Source organism: Ruditapes philippinarum, unplaced genomic scaffold (assembly GCF_026571515.1).
Source record: "Ruditapes philippinarum isolate M1 unplaced genomic scaffold, ASM2657151v2 ctg14786_1_1_1_1, whole genome shotgun sequence".
In the NCBI taxonomy this organism is placed as follows: domain Eukaryota; kingdom Metazoa; phylum Mollusca; class Bivalvia; order Venerida; family Veneridae; genus Ruditapes; species Ruditapes philippinarum.
The window spans coordinates 1-21,682 of NW_026863816.1; the positions used below are offsets into that span (position 1 = coordinate 1).

The following is a 21,682-nucleotide window of genomic DNA, read 5'->3' on the forward strand; positions in this document are numbered from 1 at the left end:
AAACGTGTAAACTGTTTGGCAAATAACTTGTAATTAAATGGTTCACAATGTATTTGCTTCATATGGTACATATCCTGACCAACCCTGTACCATTTGAAAAATTGTATCATGTAGTTGGCTGATCTTCATGTATCTACATTGTTGTAATGTTAAAATTGTACAGTAATTCCAGGTTGCAAAAAGATGCAAGTTTCATGCTCAGAGATCTATTTCAAATACAAGTTTTGTTGTTATTTTTTTATTAGATTTTATGTCGCAACAACACAGTATAAGTCATATAGATTACTTTTACTGGTGGAGGAAGATCACAAATGCCCCTCTATACATTATTTCAGGCACAGCCTGGCTCCCTAGTAGAACCACCAACTAAGCAAAACATGGATTATCAATGCTTTATTTTGTTAACTTTAACTTTGCCACTCAAATTACATTTCACATTGATACCTCAACTTATTAGATTAGGAACAAGAGCTGTCACAGGAGACAGCCAAGCTCGACTAATAAAATACTGGACGCAGTAAGGAGGACAAAACTATGAAAGAAAAATCAATTATGTATAATAATGTATTAAGTTATAGTAAAAAAATAACATTTGTTAACATAAATTCCAAGATCAAGGGGAAAATAATTATAGAAATAGTCACGCTAGAGTTATGAACCTTGTCACACAACATGTGTGTTATGATAAGAAATATATATTTGAAGTTTGAAGTAGATACCTTAAAAAGTAAATAAGTTATAATATTTCTTAAAGAAAATCCTAAGTTCAAAGAGAGATAAATCTGTAAATATTGATTCAAGAGTTATGAACATTGTCACATAAAATGTAATTAATGATAAGAAATAAGTATTTGAAGTTTGAGATAGATACCTTTAAAACTAAAAAAGTTATAGTAAAAAATAACATTTTTCTAGTAAAAAAAATCTAAGTTGATGGGTAGATAATTCTTGCAATATTGGTGCTAGAGTTATGAACCTTGTCATATAAGATATGGATGATGATAAGGTATATATATTTGAAGTATGAAGTTGATACCTTTAGAAATAAATAAGTTACAGTAAAAAATAATGTTTTTTAAGGAAAATTCTAAGTTCAAGGGGAGATAAATCTGAAAATATTGGTGCAAGAGTTATGAACCTTGTCACATAAGATGGGGATGATGATAAGGTACATATATTTGAAGTATGAGGGTGATCCCTTAAGAAATAAAGAAGTAACAGTAAAAAATAGTATTTTTTAAGGAAAATTCTAAGTTCAAGGGGAGATAAATCTGAAAATGTTGGTGCTAGAGTTATGAACCTTGTCACATAAGATGTGGTTGATGATAAGGAACATATATTTGAAGTTTGAAGTTGATACCTTAAGAAATGACAAAGTTATAGTGAAAAATATTTTACTGCACCAAAACTTTAATCTGAAATATGGACGCAGACGCCGACGCCGGGGCGAGTAGGACAGCTCTCCATATACTTCGTATAGTCGAGCTAAAAACAGTGGTGTTTAAATGAATAATTAATGAACCAAAACAGAATCAGTTCATACTTCTCTCATCTTAAAGAAAGCTGCTCCAGTTAGTAGACTGTCACTTCCAGCTTGGTGCTGGGGTCCTATTCTTTTCAATCTGAAATCATAATACATTTATATATATATCAAATTAACATATATATATATATTAATACATAATTTATATTATATAGTTTGTTTATATACTTGTTGCATGTGTGTTTCTATCAACAAATTAAATTGTAGACACTTTTGTTCACAATGCATCAACTTCAATAAGACCCCCACTCCACCTGCTCCCCGCCCCAAAAAGTGAGAGTGGAAAGAAGCAAGAGTTTTTACCTTCCATCCGGCTATACACTGTGATCTTATAGAACTAATACAGATGGTACGATTTCAAAAAAATATTTCCTCAATACTAGAAGTTGGAAATATTGCCTGCTATTTTGGCAAAAACATGACTATCGCATTATTCCGGTGGTTTTGTTTTTATAACTCCTTTCAGATCAATTATTTATTATTACCCAAACAAAATCTATAAGACAATATCTAAAATACCATTTTTATCCCTATACAATCATAAATATAAATATTACAAGATAACAACTATAGAAACCTACTTCTAGTTGCTCAGCAACTTCCTGGAGACCACCCTTCAAGTTCTTACAGCTCTTCATCAGGTACTTCACATCATAGATATTGTGGAAATATAATTTTATCATGGCAAAGAACTCTTCCTCCTCCTCAGGTAGTGCACAATCAGTGAGCACCTTTAACAGGTAACCAAAATCATAGCCACTGAAACAAACAAGTCAGTCATTTTACAAATAATAAGTACGAACACATTTTTATTTGCAACATTAAAAAGACAAGCATTTGATAGTATTGCGGGCAATACAGTAGTCCCCTACCGGTCCCTCAAAAAGTTCTTTAATTGTCATACACTCCTGTGTATTGCCATTTATAATGAATTTGAGGATGAAGTCTGTATTTGAAAATATCGACCACAAAACATAATAAAATAAGTTTGTCTATATCACAGTAATGTGTTAAGTTTCCATGCTTAGTAAGGAAATTATGTTTATACAACCTTGTCATATTATTACGATGTGGGATTTTAAAGTAAATCCTATAAGGAATGAAGAAGTTGGAGTGAAAATACCAGTTTCTCGAAAAAAATCTAAGTTCAAGGGGGACATAATTCTGGAAATAGTCTTGCTAGAGTATTTAACCTTCTCAAAAATGTCGAGTGATAATAAGAAACATATATATGAAGTTTGAAGTAGATACATTAGGAAATAAAGAAGTTATTTAAAAAAGACAACATTTTTTCCCCTAAAAAATCTAAGTTCAAGGGAGGTAATACTGATATTTTTTGTGCTAGAGTTATAAACCTTGTCACATATGATGTGGTTGATGACCAGAAACTTATATTTAAAGTTTGAAGTAAACACCTTAAGAAATAAAGAACATATAGTGAAAAAGCTGAAAAATTTAAATCAGAAATCTTGAAATTCAGGCTATTTGTTGCCATAGCAACCAGAATTTTCAACATAGGAAGAAAAGAAAAAGATGTGCATAATCTCCAGACTGCCATCTACCCATATTTCAAGTTTCATAAAAATATTTTCAGTACTTTTTGAGTTATCACTGGATCCAGTTTATGTGTTAAATTTGCCATATTTTCAGACTATTTGTTGCCATAGCAACCAGAATTTTCAACATAGGAAGAAAAAAAAAAGACGTGCATAATCTCCATACTGCCATCTATCCATATATCAAGTTTCATAAAAATATTTTCAGTACTTTTTGCGTTATCGCGGGATCCAGTTTTGTGGACGGACGGACTGACGGACTGACAGACAGACAGACAGACAGACAGACGGACAGACAGACAGACAGACGGACGGAGGGTAAACCTAAAGTCCCCTCCGGTTAAACCGGTAGGGGACTAACAAGAGGGCCATGATGGCCCTGAGGTCGCTCACCTGTCTAAAGGCCCCCCCAACCCCCAACTTAATTTAACCCAAGGGCTTTTATTTGCACAAACTTGGTAGACACCCATAAGAAGATGTTTCATGCTAAACATCTAAGCTCTAGCTCATTGGGCTTTTTAAAAGAAGATTTTTTTTAAAGTTTTTACTATACACATATAGTTAAAAACAATGACACCCCTGGGGCCGGGCCAGTTTTGACCCCAGGGCTTTTATTTGAACAAACTTTGTAGACACTTACTAGAAGATGTTTCATGCTTAATATCTAAACTCTAGCTATTTGGGTTTTTTCAAAGAAGATTTTAAGTTTTTGCTATACACATATAAAGAAAATCAATGACCCCCGGGGCGGGGCCAATTTTGACCCCAGGGCTTTTATTTGAACAAACTTTGTAGACACTCACTAAAAGATGTTTCATGCTTAATATCTTAACTCTAGCTATTTGGGTTTTTTTCAAAGAAGATTTTTTAAGTTTTTGCTATACACATAACAGGAAAATCAATGACCCCCGGGACGTGCCAATTTTTACCCAAGGGCTTTTATTTGAACAGACTTGGTAGACACCCATAAGAAGATGTTTCATGCTAAACATCTAAGTTCTAGCTCATTGGGTTTTTTAAAAGAAGATTTTTAAGTTTTTACTATACACATATAGTTAAAAACAATGACACCCCTGGGGCAGGGCCAGTTTTGACCCCCGGGCTTTTATTTGAACAAACTTTGTAGACACTCACTAGAAGATGTTTCATGCTTAATATCTAAACTCTAGCTATTTGGGTTTTTTCAAAGAAGATTTTTTAAGTTTTCGCTTAACAAATATCAGGAAAATCAATGACCCTCGGGGCAGGGCCAATTTTGACCCCAGGGCTTTTATTTGAACAAACTTGGTAGACACCCATAAGAACATGTTTCATGCTAAATATCTTAGCTCTAGCTCTTTGAGTTCTTTAAAAGAAGATTTTTAAATTATTACTATATGCATATAGGGAAAATCAATGAACCCGAAGGACGGGGCCAATTTTTACCCCAGGGCTTAATTTGAACAAACTTGGTAGACACTCACTAGAAGATATTTCATGTCAAATATCTTAGCTCTAGCTCTTTGGGTTCTTTAAAAGAAGATTTTTTAAGTTTTTACTATATGCATATAGGGAAAATCTATGACCCCCTGGGGCAGGGCCAATTTTGACCTCAGGGCTTTTATTTGAACAAACTTGGTAGACACTCATTAGGAGATATTTCATGCTAAATATCTTAGCTCTAGCTCTTTGGGTTCTTTAAAAGAAGATTTTTTAAGTTTTTTACTATATGCATATTGGGAAAATCAATGACCCCCTGGGGCGGGACCAATTTGACCCCAGGGCTTTTATTTGAACAAACTTGGTAGACATTCACTAGAAGATGTTTCATGCCAAATATCTAAGCTCTAGCTTTTACAGTTCTTTAAAAGAAGATTTTTTTAAGTTTTTACTATATGCATATAGGGAAAATCAATGACCCCCCGGGCCGGGGCTAATTTTGACCCCAGGGCTTTTATTTGAACAAACTTGGTAGACACTCTAGAAACTAGAAGATGTTTCATGCCAAATATCTTAGCTCTAGCTTTTACAGTTCTTTAAAAGAAGATTTTTTAAGTTTTTACTATATGCATATAGGGAAAATCAATGACCCCCCGGGCCGGGGCTAATTTTGACCCCAGGGCTTTTATTTGAACAAACTTGGTAGACACTCACTAGAAGATGTTTCATGCCAAATATCTTAGCTCTAGCTCTTTGGGTTCTTTAAAAGAAGATTTTTTAAGTTTTTACTATATGCATATAGGGAAAATCAATGACCCCCTGGGGCGGGGCCAATTTTGACCCTAGGGCTTTTATTTGAACAAACTTGGTTGACACTCATTAGAAGATGTTTCATGCCAAATATCTAAGCTCTAGCTCTTAAGGTTCTTTAAAAGAAGATATTTAAAGATTTTTCTTTCGGTTGCCATGGCAACCAGAGTTCTGCATGAAATGGAATTCTTTGAACAATCTTGATAGAGCTTCATACAAAGAGTATTCCTGCCAAGTTTCATTAACATTGGCCTTGCGGTATCATAGAAGATGTCCTTAGAATATTTAAAATGTGGACAAACGACAGACGACGGACGCCATTTGGTTGGCCATCCTAAAAGCTCACCTGCACTTTGTGCAAGGTGAGCTAAAAATCAATGACCCCCTGGGGCGGGGCCAATTTTGACCCCAGGACTTTTATTTGAACAAACTTGGTAAACACCTAATAGAACATGTTTGATGCTCAATATCTTAGCCATAGCTCTTTGAGTTCTTTAAAAGAAGATTTTTTAAGTTTTTACTATATGCATATAGGGAAAATCAATGACCCCCGGGGCAGGGCCAATTTTGACCCCAGGGCTTTTATTTTAACAAACTTGGTAGACACCTATTAGAACATGTTTGATGCTCAATATCTTAGCCATAGCTCTTTGAGTTCTTTAAAAGAAGATTTTTAAGTTTTTGCTATATGCATATAGGGAAAATCAATGACCCCCCGGGGCGGGGCCAATTTTGACCCCAGGGCTTTTATTTCAACAAACTTGGTAGACACTTATTAGAACATGTTTCATGCTAAATATCTTAGCTCTAACTCTTTTGTTTCTTTAAAAGAAGATTTTCTAAGTTTTTACTATATGCATATAGGGAAAATCAATGACCCCCTGGGGCGGGGCCAATTTTGACCCCAGGGCTTTTATTTGAACAAACTTTGTAGACACCTATTAGAACATGTTTGATGCTCAATATCTTAGCCATAGCTCTTTGAGTTCTTTAAAAGAAGATTTTCTAAGTTTTTACTATATGCATATAGGGAAAATCAATGACCCCCTGGGGCGGGGCTAATTTTGACCCCAGGGCTTTTATTTGAACAAACTTGGTAGACACCCATTAGAACATGTTTGATGCTCAATATCTTAGCTCTAGCTCTTTGGGTTCTTTAAAAGAAGATTCTTTAAGTTTTTACTATTTGCATGTAGGGAAAATCAATGACCCCCTGGGGCGGGGCCAATTTTGACCCCAGGGCTTTTATTTGAACAAACTTGGTAGACACTCACTAGAAGATGTTTCATGCCAAATATCTAAGCTCTAGCTCTTATGGTTTTTTAAAAGAAGATATTTAAAGTTTTTTCTTTCGGTTGCCATGGCAACCAGAGTTCTGCATGGAATTAAATTCTTTGAACAATTTTTAAAGGTGACCACCAAAGGAACATTCCTGTGAAGTTTGGATGAAATTGGCTTAGTGGTTTATGAGGAGATGTCATTTAAAGTAAAAGTTTACGGACGGACGACAGACGGACGGACTCCGGACGAAAAGCGATCACAAAAGCTCACCCTGTCACTTTGTGACAGGTGAGCTAAAAATAAAGGCTTCCATTAATATATGCAGCAGGAAGGATGTATAATAGTCAATTTTTAACAATGAAATTAAACAAGACTCAAGCTGCTGACTTAGAATCTCAGCTTTTGAATACTTTTCAGTTTTTGATTGCCGACAACTTGCTCGAATTTAAACAAGAGCACCACTTGCTTTGTTAACACTCAGTGACCTTTAATTATGACCCTTAATATATAAATTTATGAAGGTTTTTTTTTTTTGTGGTGGTTTAGTGGTTAAGGTGTCTGCCTCTCAACCCAGGGATCATAGGTTTGAGTCCTACTTGAGTCATGAAAATGTTTCTTCATACGACACCAGTACAGGTTGGTTCCAAGAAGCGGAATCAAAAGTGATTAATGTAAGTTGCAAGAACTTGTTTTGCAATCCAGCTTAAATGAATATATTTAAAATAAGGTACAGTCTGCAATACCTATGGAATGAGAGCCAAAAGACCTGATCAGACAATACAATCCCCGATGTCATCAAACATTCAGCAAATGTGAATATATCTATGCCTTCATCCTCATGTTTCTTGAATTGTATGCCAGAATTTGTTAGGAGATCTATGGACTCTTGAGCATACATGTCTTCTCTGTAATATAATTCATAATCCAATAATAAAACCGGTTTCATGATAAAACAAGAGCCATGTCAACATGGCCATCCCCCGCCGAATGTGTTTGCTCATTGGAAGAATGTATATGTAGTAGAGCAGAATAATTCCATTTTAAGAGGTCTTTTGGTAATGAAAACTGATGGCTGAAGTGATTACAGATTTGAAACCTATATGAATACTGATGGCTGAAAATAACAAAGGGCAATAACTGAAAAATAATGCAGGGTACAGTAGGTTATCATATTCTGCACCCCTCCTCAGTAAAATCTATCCACCTATGAAGTTTCAAGTTGATACCTTAGATACTTTTTTGAGAAAAGCTCCGGACAAAATAGTATGAAAAAGAACAAAGGGCAATAAGTCAAATATTTTATAGGGAAGAGTTATCATTCTTGCGCACAGCATTCCTCCTCAATAAGATCTATCCACCTTTAGATGACATTTCATGTTGACAACTCAAACACTTTTGAGTTATGCTCCACTCAGGTGAAAAATTAAGTATGAAAAATAACAAAGGGCAATAACTCAAAAATTATGAAAGGTAGAGATATCATTCTTGTGCACTGCACACCTCCTGAGTGAGATCTATGCACCTATGAAGTTTCATGTTGATATCTCAAAGGCTTTTTGAGTTATGCTCTGAACAAAAATTAATTGTGAAAATAACAAAGGGCAATAACTCAAAAATTATGCAGGGTAGAATTATCATTCTTGTGCAGTGTAAGAAATTCAGATTTGAATCCACTAGGCTGGTCGGACTACCAGATTGGAATATTCACTAGCCCAAAAGACATTTCACTAGCACGATTTATTTGTTCAAAACAGTTGTTTATATATTGCCTCTGAAAATACAGTAGCCTGGTCGGGCTTGTTACTGTGAAAAGTTGGTAGCCCGAGAAGAAATTTAGTAGTCGGGGTCTATAGGACTACTGCTAATTTCGAACACTGCTTGTGCACTGCATTCCTCCTCAATGAGATCCATCCACCTATGAAGTTTCAAGTTGATACCTCAAATACTTTTTGAGATAAGCTCCGGACAAAATAGTATGAAAAAGAACAAAGGGCAATAACTCAAATATTATAAAGCAAAGAGTTATCATTTTTGCGCACAGCATTCCCCCTCAATAAGATCTATCCACCTAGGACATATCATGTTGACATCTCAAACACTTTTTGAGTTATGCTCCACACAGGTGAAAAATTAAGTATGAAAAATAACAAAGGGCAATAACTCAAAAATTATGAAAGGTAGAGTTATCATTCTTGTGCACTGCACACCTCCTGAGTGAGATCTATGCACCTATGAAGTTTCATGTTGATATCTCAAAGGCTTTTTGAGTTATGCTCTGGACAAAAATTAATTTTGAAAAATAACAAAGGGCAATAACTCAAAAATTATGCAGGATAGAGTTATCATTCTTCATTCCTCCTCAATGAGATCCATCCACCCATGAAGTTTCGAGTTGATATCTCAAATACTTTTTGAGATATGCTCCGGACAAAAATGTCGGACGGCCGGAGCCTATTTCTATATTCCCCGCCTTTTCAGTGGGGGATAATAATTCATAACAACTGACTTGATGCAATGATTAACAGATTTTGTTGGATATATGTAATGTATTTCATTATCTTATTTACTTAAAACATGATTTTTAAGCCTCACAGAAATTTTCTATTCAACAAGGGGAAATAATTCAACTAAGATTCATGTTAATAGTTTTAATCAATGAGCTTGTATTTGATCACAGAGCTTGCATGATGTTTAGGTAAATACCTTCAGGGGTGAACTAGATATAAAGTTGCATCCAAAACTTTAATCAAATGCAAACCCATTTGTCAACACTTTTCTCTGAAAGTGGCTCTAAAAACGAAAACTCTAATTTCATTCCTAATAAAAGGGAAAAGCAAGAAATTTTCCCATATAGTTGACAATTGTCCTTGACAAAAAAAATCATTAAAACATATTTTGTCCACTCAAAGTAAAATCTTTTGAAATATTATTCAAATTCTGACATCTTCTGGAATTAAAGCAATAGATGAAAGATGTCACACCTTATCAAATCTGATAAATACTTAAACATCTTCAATATCAGCCTGAAACTTGTAATAAAATGCAATAGAATATGATTATTTAAAAATTCCTTACGTAAGATTAAATTTGAAGTTGAACTGCCAAGTTGATATAGGAGATGGCGTGTTTCCACTCTCATCCATAAATGTGAAGCCAATCTGTATTATTTTTAAAAGGTCAACATTACACCTGAGAAGCTGGTACTGATAATCTGCAGTGCTGCGAAACTCTCCAATAGGTCGTGCAACCACACCTGGGAACTCTGTATCCTATAAGAAATAATATCAGTTCAGTATTTTAAAAAACAACTTGGCTGATGACATCACTATATTATTTTGTAAAGACATCAGTTTTATCAGTAAAATTTAAAGAAACTTTGGTACAGTATAGAAATAAACATTAGCTGTCAGTAGGACAACATGCTTGACTTTTCTTAGAGCTTGATAGTAAAAAAAGAGCCCGGATAATGAAGAATTTTCTAAGTTCAAAATCCATGCTAGAGTTATGATTATGCTCTCAAATAATTGTGTAAAGTTTCAACCCATAATTCCATTCCCTTCAGTAGTTTTGGAGATACCAACTTACAAGCAAAATCTTAACCAAAATGTGGCAGCTGCCCATGCATGGGTGAGTACAATAGCTCTCCCTTTTTTGAATAGTCAAGATAAAAAACAGACATAAAAGACAATATTTTGAGGGAAAACTTGTCTGATGCATTTGTTAAAATAAACATTGGCTATAACTACCATTGCAACATATTTATATCGTTGAATAATTTGTCTGATTTTCCGGAACTCTTCTTCAAGATTGGTCATCCACACATCCTTAATGCCATACTCTGCCTGTGCTACTGAAGGCATATCTCTAACATGTCCTGTCTACTTCTCGCTGAATAATTTATCTCCACTGTATTTAATGATTCCTAAAAATAATAATAACAGGCATTATAAAAGTTTGGTTGAAATCACCAAAAAAATGTAGTAGGAGGTGCTACAGTGCATGACATTTGGTCGAAAGACATCTCGCTGAATATGACAGTTTGTCGACACTATGACTATGACAACTGATTGAAAGTAATTTGTAACACTATGATGATTGAAAATAAATAATAATCCTACAACTCTTGAAATTGCCCCCACCACACAAATTCTGAAGCGCACTTGAAAATTAAAATTTCCTATTAAAATCACCCTTATTAATCAAATTTGGGTCAAATAAAAATACCATTTGATAAACAAATCAATTTTGAATAAATTCATGTTTTGTCTTTAAATGAAACTTCAATGACACTGTGTACTCAACTATTTGCTAGGGAAATATGTAGAGAATCAGAATGTTTACCAATATGGAGTCTGCCTTCAAATGAAATCTCGCAGGACTTCAAGTTTTGGGAATTCTAGCTTCAATTTTTAGTAACGGACCATACACTATTTAAAGTAAGTGTACGATTTTAAATAAAAACAAACAAATAAGGCCATCCTTAAAAAAATGTTTGTTTGCAGTAACCCGACCCAGATTTTTCAAGAAGGGTAGGTAGGTCGATTTTTTTTTTTTTTATTGAACTGTACTCCCAAATAAACATGGAATTTCAAAATGCTAGACAATTTATGCTTTGATAATTAATAAATTGATAAATGAATTCTATTTAAATAATACCTACATTTTATTTCTTCTATTAACCTTTAAAAGAACAAAAACAAAGCACAAGGCATAATTTTTTGATGCAAAAAAAAATTTTTTTTTTCCAGACCATGAAAAAAACTTTTGAGTAGGGGCAAATTTTGTGAGTCGGTCGCGTTACTGCAAACAAACATTTTTTTAAGGATGGCCTAATTCATGAATCATCACTCAAAACAATATAAATCCAACATGTTTTTGGTACAATGTCTTTTATTGAATAAATACACCGTCATTCATAATTGCAAATCCATGTTTTCAATTAAAAATAGCATTTGGGGCACGTCACCAAATGTCATGCAAAGGTATCCGAACCTAAATTCTCGCTAGTCACGTGATAATTAGGGCAGCAATGGCGGCCAATATGGGATTTGCTTCAGCCAACAGGCCTAGCAGTACTATAAAACCTGTTCGCTGAAGTCTCTTTAGCTAATAACTGTGATGCATGAATTCTTGAACTAATGCGTATTTTATATTTTCTATGCATATTTTCTTATATTTTCTGGAACTCTTCCCTGGTTTAATTTGTGTCTTTTTATCAGATCACTCAAGATAATCTAATCAGTTTACCAACCAAGCTAAAACAACACAGAGCAACAGATAAGGTGCGTATTTGCATATTTACGCAATTAATTTTATAAAATACGCAATTGATTTTTTAAGAATGCGTATCAAAACCCATTAAAAAAAATAAAATACGCAAATTGTCTTAAAAACCCGTGCGTATTGTCATTTTTATCACCGCAAAATTTATCTGTCGTACACTCGTAGTTTTGGACAAATTATATTGATATGCATGATATCCGAATATTCGTGAATCAATGCTAACTAATCAACGGTCTCCGGTCTTCGACGGTCCCCGGTCTCCAAAGACAGACTAAGCATGAGACCGTCGATTTGTCTACTCAGGTTGACGGTCTTTACAGACCGGCAGAGACCATTGATTTTGCGGAGACTGTCAATAAGTAGGTCCAAGCTGTACCAATAGACGCTTTGAAAAGCAATATGGCGTCGTACAAAGTGAAAATGATTTAAAACAAAACAGTCGCAAATAATCAAAAATCAGTCAGAAAATGAACTTGTTAAAAATATTATGAAATTCAACAGGAGCATTTTATATAAAAAATAAAACAATTGTGAAAAGTTCTAGTAAATTGTTAATCCAGAGATCGGGAAAGTCCCGCGACCTGCGACATAGTCGCATTAAAATGATTTTTGTCGCATTGATAAGTCTGCAGATGCGACATTAGGTTGCATGAAAAAACAATGAGGAGACAAGTAATTTCTAAAGTGCAAATTTGGCCTAAGAAATTCAGCGAAAGCAGTAAAGTCTGACTGTTTGTCAATCAATTAGCGGCACCAAATAATTTCAAAGTGACAAATTTCTTTGCTCCACCTACAGGTACAGAAGGCAGGACTGATTATCTGCATTAAACCAGTTTAAACCAGTTATCTGCCAACACCACGTGGTACAGTAGCTATGAGTTAGCACCGTCAATTGTTTGAAATATCATTTAATATTCTGTCGATTGAAAAGCAAGGCAGTCAGTTTTTAAATGTCCAAAATAATTTTCAAAAGTTTAGATTTTCCATGCATTTGTAGTTATTAAAGCATTAGCTTCCATTCTTCCATTGTTTGCCGTTTCCATCGGACAACATTTTAGATTAAAAAAATCATTAATTTTTTTTTAGTATCATCCTTCCTTAACAAAAATAATCCAAACCTTTTCTTTTTGTGTTTAAAATCACGTTTGGTGACTTCAAACTTTATCCACAGCAAAAAAGTGTAACTATTTATAGTTGCACTGAAAAAAATAATCTGCGGTAAATCTAGGTCATCATAACCTGCCTTTGAAAACTTAACAATAACAAAGTGAAATATGAGCTGAAGTGATGTTTATTACATCACTACAATAATTGACAGGTCACTAGCCAATCAGATATCTGAACTGCATGACTTGTGTATGCTGTGAGTCCCTTTGATGTAGAGTTGTAAAAAAAAGACAACAATGAATGCTACGTAGGAGCCATTCAGTGCAAATAAAACAATGGACATTACACATTACGTCATATATTACTTGATGTGTTATGGAAAGGTACTTATGAAATGTTGGATTCTTAATTATGATTCTTTTTATCTTATTTATCTTCAGCAAATAAACAAACTGCTTGACACAAAAAAATAACAACAACAAAAATTATGTATTAAACCATGATGTTCATTCAAATAGGACCAAATTATCAAGTCTGCAATTGTTGGTGAAATTAACCTACCTACTTCCTTGTCAAGCCTCAGATATAAGTGTCAATACAATCAGAAATAAACAAACTAGTTAATTAATTAGGAGAAGAACCTAGCTGAACTGTGACAAATTTTTTGTTTGGTCTCTAGGTTAAAAATTATGAAATCTATACAGAAAAATATTCCAAACTTGTCCGGTTGATGGTCTCCGACCAGTATCCGTACTTTATAATCGATTATCATTAAAAAAACATGTCTCATTAGTTTTGAACAATGTCTCATAACTTTTAAAAATGTCTCATTAGTTTTCCAACAGGTGGAGACATAGTCTCATCTGCAAAAATTCTTTCCCGATCTCTGTTAATCCTATTTTCTTTTTAAAACAGTTAAGATAGCTAAATTTAATTTTATTGATATTGAATTTGAAACCATAAAATTCATATCTTCATAATTGAATACCCAATTGATCTTGAAATCATAGGGTATCTAGTTTTGGAATACCCAATTAAATGGAGCCAATACCCAATTCCAAAGGAAATGATGGAGTAATACCCAATTCACTTTCAGAGCTTATCTGTTGCTCTGCAACATAGGTCATGTCCCACATACTGTAACTGAATTAACCGCTCTATGGTAGCATATTAAAAGTGGTAGCAGGCTGTGACGTCTAGAAGGTGGAAAGAGTAAAGCCGAAATGCCCAGAAGTGAAACACTGTCACATTCTAAGTTTTCTAGGTTTGAGAGCTGGTCAGGCTGAACATTTTGCCAACATTTTTTTCATGAAGATTTTGCTATTTTTTTACATGTCACAAGATATTATCATGTAACAATTTCAAAATAAAAGATAAATACCATTTGAAAATCGAATTGAACAGAAAAAACTGTATTATTTAAATATTAGCCCATTCATTAAACTAACATATTTTATTATTCCCAATATAGACGCGAAAATATGTGACACGGAAAATAGGTCAATGACTTTTTGCGCCTCTAATCAGTAACTAAGCACTTCAATAATCATAAACGAAACCGTGAACAAAACATGATAAACTTAAACTGTATACTTTGAAAATGTTGATGAATTATGACCGGTCAGTGCCAAAATTACTCGTAAACTACATTTCTTTGTATGCACCTGCTGCAAAATTTCGGGAAGTTGCGTACATCACCGGAAATTAAAGATGTGCACATCTTTTGATGACGTTTTGAGGTTTCCGGTCAAAAAACCAGGAAGTGAAATTACTCACCAACATACCTTTTAGTAATTTTACTTCAAAACAAAGTAAAGAAGATGCCTTGGTTTGGCCAAGGAGCGAAGAAAAGCAAATTGCCTGGCTCAACAGAGCTTCAAATGCAACGGACTAAGCAAATTGAGTCTTTGAGAAGAGGAAACTTGAAGTATAACTAAAGAATCTTTATTATTCATTCATTTTAAAGACTTTTTAGGTAGCTTATTTGTATTGTCACACAAAAGAAATCTTCTACTAACAATGGTAGACAATATGTTAGGGATAGGAGAGCTCATAGCCACATTATGGTATTCTGATGGTCATCTAACCAGGGAGCAAGTTAGCCCTATAAATTTGTTGCCGCTTTGAGATATTTTTGCTTCAGACTTGAAAGACATGAACTATAACAAGCCTGTAATGTCTGATATATTGGACTAGGAGTGAGTCCCTGTCAGACTGAAAATTTTTCTGTGACTGTATTATCATATTAATAACAATTTACATATTAAGGTAAGTTAAGGTGACAACAGACACTTTCCGTGGTACTCACATAAATGTCATTTAAACCAACTTATTAAAGTAATTATTGTTATTTATTTAATCTTTGTGCATTAAATGTCGTTGATCATCATAAAAAATAACATATTTGAAAAAAATGCCTTTGTAAATGATTGATTTTTAATAAAAATCCTAAAATTTTAAATCGTCATATCAAAGTCATTTTTTATTTTTTTGTCATCAAACTTTTGGAAAATAAACATACTTATATTATCTGGGGAACCAACCGTGTCTCAAATTTTTTCTATCTTTTCTCAAAAAAATATTACGTAACGTCAAACATTTTATGTGACTTTTTTCACCATACATATTACGTAATTAAAGATAATTAAGTCGCTGATTGAGCAAACAAAAATCCCTGACATGGTTCCCTCCGTAAATGAATTCCCTTTCATGTGCTTTAAACCGCATGTTAATTGCTTGATTATTTAAAAAGTTATGCCGATTCAAAGTTAGTCCGACCCGCATCAAACGAAGAGTCATAAATCGGCTGTTCTCTCTCGGACCCCTACGTTTCACGCTAAATAATTGCATAATACACAAATATCGCACTCGAGAGGGTCACAAGTTGCGGTAATATACTCTAACAACATTTTATGACCCAGTGACATCTGACCAATTAAAAAGTTGCTGATTAATATCAGTTTATAACAGAAATTTCTTCAAATCTTTACGTGATTTACCGTCCGTCTAGTATCGGTCGCACATGTCACGTGACTCTCGGTAAAATTTGAGGCACTCGGTGGGGGGAAATGGAACGTATTTGCGCACCGCTAGCGGGATATTTTGAAGTTTATTATTATTATCATCAGCATTATTATTATATTATACCAGTTTCACTCTGTGTATTCGTTTATGACATTCTGTTAAAATATAAATCAAAATAACAAAAAACTGAGCTTCTGACGGTCTTTTAAAGTCCATGGCAGATGTACAAATAAGAAAGGGATATTATATATTTTTTCCTCCAAATTGATATAAATGCTTCACATATTTTAAAAGAAGTAAAAGGTATCACTCGATCATTATGATCTGATCTTCTTGACTTCTATTATCATGAATATCATCTATGCATCTAACCACGGCATAGAGATCCAGTTTCTACTGGGATATACAATAAATTCCATACTTTGTCCCAGGTTTATTAGTACTGTGTTCGATTTACTGGCGAACAATTTATTCAAAGCATTCACTGATAATATATTTTATTATCTTTTTTTATTGATTCATAGAGAAATAATCATCCTTAGACAACCTAAAATGGTTTAGAAATTTGTCAGGGACACCTTACCACAAGTCATATAGGCTTCACATAAAATATGTTGTCTGTTTTTGTTGTTGTTTTACTTGACATTGTTAGAAAACGAGGTTGAATGTGAAGCAAGCCCTTGTCTCCGTACAAAAGTCCATAAACTCAATGTAATATCTATCAGATTAACGGAACAGACAAATTATTTTCACACATTATGGATATTTTAGCAACTATATTTGCCTTGCGATTATGCTTATAATTATTTATGTTTCATAGATAATGTTACGAACATTAACCGACAATTTCTTATTTTATAAAAAAAGGCTAAATAAAAGGTAGACGATATTCGGTATTTGTACGATACATGAATTATGAGTAGTATGGACCCGTATGGACCGGTAATTCACGCATGTATGGAACTACCGATTTCCCTCATTGATGCCTCAACAGGGGGCGGAGTGTTGTCGATAATTGACAGGTTATGCGAATAGCAGATAAAAATGGTACAGGTACCGTTTTAAAACGTTTAAAAACACATTTTTTGGACTAACTGCTTCCAAAATTAAATCACGAATGTGTTCAGAAAAGATGGATTAATCTACTAAGCAAAAAATCTCATTTTAGGTATTTTCAGTGATAATTGACTCCGTTGTCACCTTAAAGGCATATAAATATTAGTTTATTAATCTGTTAGTCAATAAATTCCATATTTTCATTAAAAGGTGGTGTCCTTGCTACTGCTGATAAAGGACTCAATCAACCGAGTATATACAATTTTCGTAAACTTGTGTCATGAGGGCGAATTATGTTTATGGCAAAGACATTTACAATCCAGTGTTTCTAACTTTACCTGTATTGAACTGGTTGACATTTCAGAATGACTCGCATCATGCATTACTTATTTTAAAACTAAATATTCTTTTGACCGAAAATAAATCTTTCAGAATTGTATTACATTATCTGAAAAAACCGCATCTTGCTCAGAATTAAATTAATTTTTTAAGCTTGGATTTGGTAGTGTAACATCATTTTTGACTGTTTAAAACAACCCAATTTTTAATCAAATCTTAAGGACTGATCGAGTGTATATATATGAGCTTTCTTTCTTTTATGATGCCTGATGGATAAATCTGGTCGCTGATGGAAGGGCAAGGCCATTCTAAGCCCCTATTTATTTTGAATACTTAAAGCACTATATCATTTTTGGTCTCTTTCCATATTTTTTATAGGTTATAATAATGTGGGGCAACTAATCATGCAATAGTTATACAAATGAAGGCAAAATTAAGAAATCTTAATGATAAAGATTTATCAAGCATGTATCTCAGTTTGGTGTTCACTTGAAATCCTTTGGTACTGCTATTCCTTATATTTCTGTCAAGTTGTATATAATATTATGGAAAGGACATTCTTTCATTGAATTGTTTATTTGGTAATGACTGTTGCATCTGTACTTAAAAGTAAATAATGTCATGTCCTTCAAAGTTTATTTCAACAATCATCAATAATTACAATTAGGTCAATCTTCCATCTTCTTATGTGGTGCTATTTATGCAAATGAGCACATTGTCAGATTTCCATATCAGGAGGGATGTGATACCTGCAGACCTGAAAGGAGTAGAATATAAAATAATAAGTAGTGTTATCAGGCCGTATCGGCCATGTTCACTTTTACTGATCTTTTCATGCAGCTGATCTTATTTATTTCATGATGATTCTGTAAACAAAGTATATCTTTATTAACTAACAAATTTTATATAATTATGCAATTTACTTCAAACAAAACATAAATGAATTTACATAATTTGATATCATATATTGATAATGCTAAATTATTTATATTTTCAGTGTGATAGAAACTCTAAGAGATGTTGAATACAGATTAAATATCCAGACAGCTGGCAACACTCTAACTTTAATTATGTAAGTGACATAGCTTTGGCTTCAAATTTTAATTCTTAAATGTGAGAAATAAACACTACTACTTAGGTAACCATTGGTGGCTTGAGTAGTGTACATAGGATAACTAAAGGGGCATCTGAGTTGTTGTTGTTTTCGCTTTTTTTTCTCTAGAAATATATTGAATCAATTCTTATTTTGATAAAAAAGTTGGAAATATGATTATGACTAAAGTTAATATTTATGTTTCACTGCAGTAAATAATGCATTATGGACTTCTAGTATCACTCTATGGTCTAATCATTATCCATTTCTAAAACCTGATTTTGTAAATGGTCAGAGAACTCTTAATTGGGATTTGAACCCTTGACGGTTACTTAGCTGGGTCTTGTGCAATTATGAGAGTTCAAGATATACACAGTAAAACTATATTTGCTGTACCCATTTACCTTTGTAAAGACAAGCAAGAATTTTAAATACATGAACATTGTATATGAGTTTTGAGATCACACAGCTTTAATGTGTGAAAAAAATGGCATAAAATTTCAATCAATAAGAGAGCAAAAACAGAAGAGCATTTCTTATGCATTTTGTATAACTATTATTATGTAATATATTTTTGGGGTCTCCGTGACCATTGGCATAGTTGTTACGAATGCTTATTTTGTATCACCTAACATTCACCTCTTGTGGGTTTGAATCCTGTCTTGGACTTTGGACTCTCGTGTGAGGAAGATATCCAGCTTAGCTTACAGAAGGTCGGTGCTTCTAGTCTGGTGCCTGCATGTGCCTAAAATGATGGACAGATAGACACCAAAAGATAGACACCAGTAAAGCTAGGAAAGTCATCATAATGACCATAACAGTGTTAAATATTACTAAAAACACAGCTAACTAAGTAAAATAAATCATTCACTGTTCTTTTTTACAGAAATCTACCACCACAGTTTCCACAAGATAAACCAAGTATAACAGTTCAACCAGCTGTCAGACATCCATGGGTAGATGCAAATTCCAAAGTTTCTAATTGTCCAAGTATAAACAATGTATGTACATTGTAATTTTTCATTTTTTTTGTTCAAACCTGTTACATATTTTTGTTGCTCTATATTGTAAGCAACTTTTATATGTGTCCTTCAACATGATTTTTAATCTTAGTTACACTGGCATTTTTATTTTGACAAACCGTGTTTTATATTTTCATAATTTATGATGTATAGTGGCTATTTGCTACATTTATCCTAAGAAATAAAAGCATAGAGACAAGCAAAGTTGTATACAAATGAAGTAAGTTCTGTTTTAGAATTGGATATACCAGTAAAAAATGTATAAACTGTATTAATTATGGATTAGATAAGAAAGCATAAAGAGTTAACCAAGTTAAGTTTATGTTTGCTATATTTATTATGGATGTGGTGTAAAAAAAAAAAATTAATGAAATTAGAATATAAACAGTATAGAATAAAAATATTTTATATACATGTATGTTCATGTATATTGAATTAAAGATCCTGTATGTTGTAATTAAGGCTGTAACCACATTTAAGTGAAATTTTGTATATGTATATAATTATGCTTCTAAAACAATTTTTAAACATCAAAGAATATGTAAAATATGTACTGCAAATATTTGTCATCATTATATGTAATCATTAAAATATATGCATTCATTTCTTATTGAAAAAAATTGACTTAGACTTTATAGAAAATAGATTCTTATTACCTCCCTTTATTTACATGAAAAGTAAATTCGGTACTATCTTGACAAATAATGTTTTTGGAACTTACAATATTGATAAATCTTCATTTGAGCATCAAATTTATGATTTAAAACCATAAAAAAATTGAGTTACAGGATCTTTAACAAGCAAGAGCAAGTGGAGTTGTTTTCGTTATAAGGCCAATTAAATGTAGTATATTTAGTTGACCTTTGAAATGGTGTACAACCAAATGATCATATGAACTATGTGTCATATTGTGGTCACATGTCTTTATATATAGATAGTTTATGTTATAAAATTGATTATTATTTAAATTTTATAATTAGTCTACCACTGCTGTTTCACGCTTTTGTTATATTTTTGGACTTTTTGATCACAAAATTTAATGATATTGGAATCCATAAAAAAATTGTTACACATGTATAAACAACAACAACATCATTTATCTAGAAATAGTAGAATAATGCTTTTGCTAACAATTACATGTAATAACAATCCTCAGCTTCAATTATATTGATAATAATTTTTTGCTTTTTTTCCAGTTTTCTGTACATTCTAGTCTGAATTCTGCTGTCCAATCTGTGGTTGATGAATTCAGGTCAAATCCACCAGCACTTGTATCTCATGTTCCATAGTAAGTGATTGATTTTATTGAATTTATATTTAAATCACTGAATGTCTGCAGGCGTAAATAATTCCTTCTATGCACAACTCCTACATTTCTTAGAGGATTTCAACCAAACCTTCACATAAGTTTTGTCATTAAGGTATTAGCACCCTAATGCATTACCTCCGCTTTGAAGAGTATTCAAATAGGCTAGAATTACTGTTAACTACATTGAAAATGAGGGCCATGGGTTCAATCCCCAGAAGGGTCAACTTTTTTTTTCTTTCTTTTTTTCTTTTAACATTACTTATGTATCTCTCATGTCCCATATGGAAAGAAAAAAGTGTTTAATTTTGAATTTTTAATTTATAGGTATTTATTGGCTAAATTATGCCAAATCTAGTAATAAATATGGTACCTGATATTTTCAAAGTTTAATATAATCAAAACTAGACGGTAAAAGTATTTCATATTTTACAAGATCAACCAATATACTTTTTTAAAAATTTAGGGAAACTTTGAAAACAGGCACTCATTTGGGTAAATTTTAAGAATTTTTTGAATTAGGCTCCCTAAGTAGAAAAATGGTCAGACATGTGGTAAAAATGGGTGGGGTAGGGTAACATTTTTATACAGATTTCATAAATTTTATGTAGAAACCATAATTTTGCTTATATAGATTGTTAGCTGAATGGTACTATTTGTTTCTTACCAAAAATTCATGGGAAAACATTTTTCATTAGAATGTCATTGCAGATTATTTAAAGGTTCCTCATTTCTAAAAAAGGGCCCTCATAACATCCTAGCTTGAGTTCAGAAAAGTGGCCATAACTTGATTTCCGTATGGTAAACTTTGTTTAAATTTTGCATACAGGTGTACTTTAAGGT

General features: G+C 33.0%; 2 protein-coding genes across 2 annotated transcripts; one reads left to right on the forward strand and one right to left on the reverse strand.

Moving 5' to 3' along the window:
* Positions 1–2,058: 2,058 nt before the first annotated feature.
* Positions 2,059–14,719, reverse strand: LOC132723411 (CCR4-NOT transcription complex subunit 8-like). The gene is made up of 5 exons (XM_060708125.1): positions 14,593–14,719; positions 10,356–10,531; positions 9,685–9,878; positions 7,353–7,514; positions 2,059–2,302 (listed from the first exon to the last, which is right to left on the reverse strand). The coding sequence occupies exons 2-5, from the start codon at positions 10,467–10,469 to the stop codon at positions 2,074–2,076; spliced, it is 699 nt and encodes a 232-aa protein (XP_060564108.1). The 5' UTR covers positions 10,470–10,531; positions 14,593–14,719; the 3' UTR covers positions 2,059–2,073.
* LOC132723412 (vacuolar protein sorting-associated protein 37A-like) lies at positions 14,720–20,821 on the forward strand (the record flags this gene model as incomplete). The annotated part of the gene is given in 4 exon segments (XM_060708126.1): positions 14,720–14,926; positions 18,416–18,490; positions 19,398–19,512; positions 20,730–20,821. Coding segments are annotated over 4 exon segments (389 nt in total), but the record flags the coding sequence as incomplete, so codon positions are not given.
* Between the last annotated feature and the right edge of the window lie 861 nt (positions 20,822–21,682).

Excerpts from the sequence above, each read along its gene's own strand:
- LOC132723411 (XM_060708125.1), bottom strand. The coding sequence starts at position 10,469 with ATGCCTTCAGTAGCACAGGCAGAGTATGGCATTAAGGATGTGTGGATG. Across the intron at positions 9,879-10,355 it reads GATATAAATATGTTGCAATG|GATACAGAGTTCCCAGGTGT; the intron begins GTAGTTATAGCC and ends TATTTCTTATAG. Across the intron at positions 2,303-7,352 it reads TTTTGGCTCTCATTCCATAG|TGGCTATGATTTTGGTTACC; the intron begins GTATTGCAGACT and ends TGTTTGTTTCAG.